We start from the raw sequence: 8,317 nt of genomic DNA, 5'->3' as shown, positions 1-8,317 counted from the left end.
TTTCTTTTTGCAAGGCGTTAGCATATTTGATGGCATTAGGTTCGTGTAAATAGGGCGTCAGCTGTCAGTTGCGCTTGGAAGTGTTCTGATTGCGCAAGGGGTTTTGGTAAACAGGGAAGATCGCTCGTGGGCAAGAGGGAGGGAGAGAGAGAGAGAGGGAGGGGGGAGGGAGGAAGAGAGGGAGGGAGGGAGGGAGGGAGGGAGGGAGGGAGGGAGGGAGGGAGGGAGGGAGGGAGGGAGGGAGGGAGGGAGGGGGGGGGGGTAACGTCCCACACAACTCGCGGAGACAAAAGTGCAAACGTTGTGCGAGACCGCGCGTGTGGGGCAATATGTTACCGTGTAGAGGTGCGAAAACCACGTGTGAGGGAGCCTCGCTAGATGAGAGTACTTGACAAAGCTTACCTCACTCTCAACCCCCCACCCCGCCCCTTGCCCACCCTTACCACTCCCCCCTCGCATTACCACTTTCTCCCCATCCTACAGTAGTAGCAGTCAACCGGTCTCCGGGTACATCAGTCCCTCCCCCCTCCCTCCCACTAGTACTCTCTCGCCATCTTTCCTATTACCACACTTGCCATTCCCCTCCCTTCGTCTGCCACTCTCTGTCCTTTTCATCCATCTACTGCAGTCTACCCTCTTGCCCTCTCTACCTCCTACCTCTCTCTACCCTCTCCCTCAACCACTGCCCTTGCCCCTCTACCGCTCACTACCCTCCCGGCTCCCTCTGCCGCCCTCGTCTTCCCCCTGTACCACTCTCCCCTCCCCCTCCCCCTCCCCCTCCCCCCTCCTTCCCCCAGCAAGGTGGTCGAGGTGGCCCCATCCAGCTCGTTTCTGCCAGTGTGTCTCCAACGCGGGTCCTGGTACCTTGCGTCCACTCCGCGTGTGTCGAGCGTGTGTGTGTGTGCGTGTGATCTCACCAGCTGGAGTATTGTGACAGTGATTATGGGATCGTGACGGAAGTGAATATTATTGCCGATTGAAATGCGCTGTGTGTTGCCGTGATTAACGTCCGGATTGGTGCATATTTCAGCGCTCGAAGTTGATTGAGTTGCGATTGGGCACTTAAGGGAACTGTGGCAGATATTGCAGTTACAAAAAATAAAGGAGTAGGGAAATTGAGTTGAAATCCTCTTGGGATTTTAACATCGGAGTTCACTGATATTGGATATTGGTTGCACCGAATACACACACTAATATTAACACGTGTGTATGCCCGCGTGTGCGTATACGTCTGTGTGTGTTTACCCGTTGACCTAGAGCCAACTTCGTGCAGGTTGGCCGAGACAAGAGGCATGCGTTAAAGGTCGTGTGATGACCCAGTTGTATAATTGAGTGTCTGTACGCCGGAAGAGGATGGTGCGGATGCCCCTCGAGGCTCTTGACGAATCTCTCGCGGGAAGAGAGGGGCGTCCTCGCTCGTGCAGACTGGCGAAAACGTGGGTGTGGCCTGGTATGCGGCGAAGCGAGAACCGTTGCTGGATGGAGATTAGAGGGCCTTGTGCCCGGGGGAAGGGAGGGGAGTAAACTATTCACCTCTCCCTTTCTCCTCTCCCTGTCGCCTGCGAGAGGGAATGGGTCGAAGGAGATAACAAGCCTTCTTTGTGTTGAGATTTTGCTCGGAATCGGCGGGAGGCTCGCGGAATGGGGAGAGGCGGAGTGATGCTGACGGGCTTGATTGGAAGGAAAATTGTGATGCATGATGGAGCACGATGACGCCGTGGTAATGACGAATCAAGATCCAACTGGCTGACCTTGCACGGCGAGCCGGACTCGATGTCCAGGGCTACTGTACCTTTCCGTCTGGCCTGCATCTGACTCACGGCCTGCTTCCTTGAACCTGCTCCTTGCCTGGCTGATGCAGACTGCGGTTATTTGAATGTGGTTAGGGGAGTCCGCTCGCGGTGCCTGCGGAAGATCCGGTGTCTTATCTTTGGATTATTGGGCGCGTGGGCGTTGTTATGCTGACTCGCCATACGTGTGTGCGTGTGCCAGCGCAATCATGTCTGCAATCGCCTTCCTGTGCATCTTAATGTCGACTTGAGTTCACTTCGAGCGAGCCACGTCGCGTTAACATCATTCATTTTGGCGACTGGCAGGTGTTGCTGACTTCCTCCATGTCGCCTATGTCCTGGTGGATTGTTTGTGTTGTGATTCACTCGACGTATCTTTGCTTGGGTTTGTGTGAGCCCTCGGCTCGTCTTCCAGAAGTTGGACTCTGGCACGGCTGGAGCTGATTGCATGAGGTACATTGTTGTTGCTGAGTGGATGGCTATTGATTGTTATGCCTGTCGCAGTGGTTTACCTGCCATGATGGGAATAAAGCCAAATGGTTCTTTGTTACGAGGGATAATATAGGCGGGTAGACAGTCAAACAGATAGGTAGATACACAGACCAATCGAAAACAAGAGAGTGGAGCATATAATTGGGGGTATGTGTGTCAAAGTGTTTGTATATGTATCAGTACCTTTGGCAGCTCATATCGATGTGTGGGCGTTTCGCGTGTCGGGTATCGTGTGTGCAGTGTCGGGCAGTGCTAGTCACCGCACACGATCAGACGGCCGTTTGCACTGCAGTATCACTTGGCACCGAAGCACGGCGGCCGTAGGCAGTAGATTGGTTAGTGTGTCACGGAGCATTTAGCCGTGGTAAACGTACAGCTCTTTCTGTCGTTTGACTGGCGGAGATGTATGCTGACCCTGCTGAGCCGTCCATCCGCTTCTTGTACCCGGGTTTCTCCCCAGGGTATGTATGCCTCAGTGCTACATTCAGCAATCGTGCGCCTATGCCTGTGCTTCTGGAAGGGTTCTCGGTGAAAAAAAAAAAAAAAATGAGGTGGATCATGATGAATTCTATTTGTATACGTATACGCATGTATGTGCATAGAAAGAGAGAGGCAGACTGACAGACAAGCTAACATGGCTAGACGAGGAAAACCGAACAGTGGCATGGCGACTCGTGCAGGAACGCGGAGGAGCTAGCCCTGTCCTTGATGATCCTTTGGCGACCATACAAACGGCCTCATCACCATCCCTTGCCGTAATCGGGAGTCTTCGCGCGTGGTGCCATTGTCGTTGTAATTTCTTTCGGGTTGGCACATAGAAGTTCAGAATTAGGTTTTCGTTCCCATGAATGTCAAAATGCGGTGGACCTGTCCCCCGCCCCGCATGTCAGATTAAGCTGTTATGGTTTTGCCGCGGTGCAAAAGAGAGAGAGAGAGAGAGAGAGAGAGAGAGAGAGAGAGAGAGAGAGAGAGAGAGAGAGAGAGAGAGAGAGAGAGAGAGAGAGAGAGAAAATGTAATTGTGATCTTTATTTGCGTTTGCACGTCATATTTCTCGACCGTTGCATGCCTGAAGGACTTCATCTGTATGCTAATCACCGAGTCGCTTATTTGAGCGGGTCGAATTATTCATGGGCTCTCGCAGTCTTGAGGCGAGAGCAAATCCTTCAGCAACGTCGAAAAGGTGTCGTCCCTGTCACGTTTTGCCCTTCGCTTTTTTTTGTAAAATGTCAGTATATTCTTGCCTCCATTATTTTGCCATTCCCCCTTCCTTCCCGGCCGACCACGACGACATGAAGTAATGAGTCCGAAGGAGCTGGGTCTCCCGAAGGCAACTCAGGCTTCACTTCACTCACTTCACAAGCCCGCCCGCCCTCGCCGCCCACGTATTCGGCCGTATCTCTCGCGCTCCACGGCCCCTGAGCTTATTTTTCCCTTCCGGCTGACGAATCGCATTTGCATTTGCAGAGCGGAACGTCACTGCAACCTGAAGCGTAAGAGATCTCGTTTCGGATGGTTGATGGGCGGCGGAGGTCTATGGCGGGCGTGGATTAGGCCTGTACCATTTGTTTTTTAAGGGAGTCTCCTTCTAATCTTGGGTAAGAGGATTGGGTTCTGTCGGTGGATGAATTGAAGATCCGAGAATTTTCTTCGCTTTTTGATTGGTTCATAATTCTGCGGTGTATCGTGATGCAAAGTTGTTGTTTTTTTACTCTTTTGTTTTTACCAAAGAAGACTTAAATCGAGTCTGCTATTTTGGGGGGTTTTGAATTGTTGTTACGTTTAACAGTATCAAACTGATGTAAATTGTTGCCTGATATTTGGGAATAAGAGTACAATGGCATTTTTGGGAAATGGTGCAGAGCATTTTTAGGTTATCCGGACCAAGGAAGCGGGTACCACTATGCGTTTTGTAATAAGGTCTCTCGCATTATGGCTCAACCCTGTACGAGGAACGCGGCTGTTGTGGGTCCCACGCTAGACAGGCAGGCAGGCGCGCACGCACGCGCGTACACACACACACACACACACACACACACACACACACACACACACACACACACACACACACACACACACACACACACACACACACAAATTCTCTCTCTCTCTCTCTCTCTCTGTCTCTGTCTCTGTCTCTGTCTTTCTTTATCTCTCTCCTTCCCTCTCTTTCCCACTCCCGCTCCTTCCCTCCCTCCCTTCCTTCCCCCCTTTTCTCCCTCCCTCCTTTCATCCCCCTCCCCAATCCTTCCCCTCCCCTTTCCTCCCTCCCTCTCTCTCTTCCACCTTCCTTCTTTCTCTCCATCCCTCGATCTCTCCCTCCTTTCTTCCTCTTTTCTCCACTGCCTGCCTGTTTCCCCCTCCCTCCCTCTGCATGCTCGTGCGCGTATGGAAGATTAATTGAAGGAGTGAGCGCGTGGGCGATCGGGCGACAGGGCAAATCACCATCGGATTCCTGTAACGATCTTCCCCCCACCCCACCCCGTCTTAGATCAGCGTCTGTTCGTAATGTTTTGAAAGGAGGCGCTCGTTTATTTGCTTACGTCCCTCCGTATCTTCTTCTTCCTTCGTTGTTTATCTTTTTTTTTTTAAATCTCTATGTAATGCCTCTTTTACTCTGCGTCTTGCTTTTTCATTCGTATCGTCATTCTCACGTTCCTCTCTTTCTCTGTCCCCGCCCTCTCTCTCTCTCTCTCTCTCTCTCTCTCTCTCTCTCTCTCTCTCTCTCTCTCTCTCTCTCTCTCTCTCTCTCTCTCTCTCTCTCTCTCTCTCTCTATTTATCTATCTCTTTCTACTTATCTACCTTCCCTCCCTTTTTCCTCTCTCCCTCCCTCCCTCCCTCCTTCTCACTCTCCCCTCTCTTCTCTCTCTTACCCTTCTCGCTGCTCTCTTCTCTCCTCTCTTTTCATTTCCTTTCCTCTCCTCTCCTCTCTTTCTTTCCCTTCTTTCTTTCTTTCTCTTCTTTTCATCCCCCCCCCCCCCCCTGTCTCGTCTCTAGCGCCCCCGTCACAGCACCTCAGCGGAACAACGCGACGCCCGAACGTGCTCCCGTTCTAGCGAAGTGACCCGGTTAGCGAAGGTTTAATTAAATCGAATCGGACAAGAAAAAGGGTTGCCGGGGGACCTGCTTCTCTAATTTCTTTCTTTCTGAAGTTTCTTGTTCTTTTCACTTTCCTTTGCGCTCGGATAGTTGCGTTGCTATTGCAGATTCTTGGGCACGAGTGAGGCGTTATTCGGGTTGTCGTTCGTGTGTTTGCATGGTTGTTCGAATGTGGCGATCCTTTTTTTTTTTTTTTTCTTTCTTTTTAATTCACTTTTCACTCATTCATTCATTGATTCATTCATTTATGTACCCAAGGACATCAATTTCCAGTCCTCGGTTTCGTGTCCTCAAAACGCAGACTAACGCGGGATCGACCCGTTGCCCCCTTTTCCCCGAAGGTAAACGTTTGCCAAGAAATGCAAACAGACTGCGGGCGTACTCTGCTAGACAGGATAGGGGAGGGGGGGGGGGGGTATTGTCAGTTGCATCAAGGCGTCAAAAGCTGGCGGTGGAATTGAAATTGGCAACGCAGCTGGCAACTATGTGGAGACAGCTGGCTCCCCGTGTCAAGTGGACTCGGAGGCGATCTCGAAGTTGGTATGAGGAGGTCCTCTCTTGCATTTTATGTCATCGTCTTATGAGGTGCAGATACATGCAGGTTAATTGGCTACGTGAGTAATGTATTCCGTATTCCGTGATCCATCCGCTGTACAGATGCGGCGGGAGGGACCGGAGAGGAGTAAGGGGGGGGGGTAAGAAAGGGGAGGGATAAGGACTAAGGAGTGGTGAGATTATATTAAATCTTCCTTGAATGTGCTTTAAATAACTGCATTTATTTCCAAGAAACGTATTAATGATGATACCATTAAAACGTACCGACAAGTCCCCTTATCACACTGTTGAAGAAAATATCCTTGCAAATATATCGTGTTGGAGTATCCGCTCAAAGACGGCGCGGATTTAATTACTTCTCATTATCTCGCAGTTGATTATCCGTCCAAAATTGATAACTTTCGCTAATTGAGGAGTGAAAAGGAAAGGAGAAAAGGATGAGAAGAGGGAGAGTGTGATAAAGATTAGACGAAGAGAGTCCTTGCCAGTGCGACTGTGTGATTGCGCGCAGGTTTGTTGTGAAACGCCGATTGTGCCTATCAGGACAAATTTACATGTCAGTAGAAAACCGTTGAAGTGCGACGGAATGTCAAGGAAATTTAATAATCTTTATCTTATCCATCACTCCCTCGTGATAACCAGGTGAAATAATCAGTTGAACCATGATAACAGCAAGATAACAGTAACAGTGAGTGTGCGGCAAGGCGTCGGCCCACACGAAGGAAGGACTCCATGTGCATCATCAGGTAGGTGGGCTCGCGCGCTCATCGCTCACTCAACCCTTGATGCCTACCGCCCTGCTGGGCCCTTGACCCTGCTTGCCCTGCTCCTGCTCTCGCTGATTGCACTTGGGCGCGCCATCTGTCGTCCTGCGTCCGCCTCGGGTGTGCTACTTGCCGCCGCTCGTCGTCATGACTCCGTAGAGTGCGCGCGCGGGGTGATGGGTGCGTCAGCCTTGGCTGGCGGATGGAGAAGTTCCTCGAGTACGTGCCTGCGTAGCCCCCGAGCCCGCGGACCCCGGTGGGCGCTGTGGCCGCCATGCTGAGTGTGGGCGGGCTGCCGGTGCCCGCCGCCCCCGGGAACGGGCACCGACGTTCCAGAAGTGACTGTGGCCTCAACAAGCGGGATGCAGTGGCCGACCTGGCTCCCCTGGACGGCGCCCGGACGCCCACCGGCCTTCGGTCGCACTCGCCGCTGCCCGGCGGCCGCCCCCGCCATGACATACAGCGGAACGCCCACACGCGGCCGCACACGCCCATCATGATGCGCTCGCCGTCCACTTCGTCCATTCCTGAAATCTTCATCAGCGGCGACGACGCCGACTGCCCCGGCATGTCCCCGGTGACGCGCCTCGCCGTCTTCTCGCTGGCAGACTTCATCGAGACCGTCACGCCACGGTGAGACTGCGACGCCGCCAGGCACGCGCCGTGCCGGTGGGCGTCTCATTCGCTGGGACGGGGAGGGCGAGGGTCGCGTGCCGTGTGAGGCGAGAAGACACGATTCTGCTAGCCTTAATATTTTCATTTTCAGTGTCAATGTTTTATAAGATTTTATAATAATAATAACAATGGTAATGATGGTAGTAATAATAACAATTAAAGAAATTATGATAATGATAGTACTAATGATATTGATTATAATGAAATATTATCATTATTATTTTTTTTTTCGAGTTGTAGATAAAGTGGGTTGCCTCCAAAGTTGTGCGCATGAATAATGGTTTTATCATTGTTATTGTTGTTGTTACTATTATTGTTATTATTTTTTTTCTCAAATTATCATTGTTATTGCCTTATCTTACTCATTATCAGGGTCAGAGACGTCGCCTTTTGCCTTCTGTCTTTTCCCACATTCCGCTCCTCCTTCTTCTTCTTCTTCTTCTATACCTCCCCTTCTCCTCCTCCCTCTCCTGCTCCTCTTCCTCCTGCTCCTCCTCAACTTCTCCTCCTCCTCCTTCTTCTGCTTCTCCTCCTCCTCCTTCTTCTGCTTCTCCTCCTCCTCCTCTTCCTCCTCTTCCTCCTCTTCCTCCTGCTCCTCCTCTTCCTCCTCTTCCTCCTCTTCCTCCTCCTTCCCCTCCTCCTGATCCTCCTCCTCCCCCACTACCTCCTCCTCCTCATCACCCCCCCACTTCCTCCTCCTCCACTTCCTCCTCCTCCCCTCCTCTCCCTCTTCCTCCTCCTCCTCCTCCTCCTCCTCCTCCTCCTCCTCCTCCTCCTCCTCCTCCTCCTCCTCCTTCTCATCCTCCTCCTCCTTCTCATCCTCCTCCTCCTTCTCATCCTCCTCCTCTTCCTCCTCTTCCTCCTTCTCCTCCTCCTTCCCCACTTCCTCCTCCTCCTCCTGCCCCTCCTTCTCCATCTCCTTCTCCTTCTCCTTCTTCTCCTC

General features: G+C 51.9%; 1 protein-coding gene across 1 annotated transcript in view; it reads left to right on the top strand.

The window, feature by feature from the left end:
• The first annotated feature begins 872 nt into the window (after positions 1–872).
• Positions 873–8,317, top strand: part of LOC125032659 (transmembrane and coiled-coil domains protein 1-like) — a 25,094-nt gene continuing 17,649 nt past the window's right edge. Inside the window, 2 exon segments of the mRNA XM_047623898.1 lie at positions 873–891; positions 6,578–7,332. Of these exon segments, the coding sequence (XP_047479854.1) occupies positions 6,974–7,332 (359 nt within the window). The 5' untranslated portion in view covers positions 873–891; positions 6,578–6,973.

Source organism: Penaeus chinensis, chromosome 15 (assembly GCF_019202785.1).
Source record: "Penaeus chinensis breed Huanghai No. 1 chromosome 15, ASM1920278v2, whole genome shotgun sequence".
Taxonomy (NCBI): Eukaryota; Metazoa; Arthropoda; class Malacostraca; order Decapoda; family Penaeidae; genus Penaeus; species Penaeus chinensis.
This window is presented reverse-complemented; position numbering and strand designations above follow the sequence as displayed.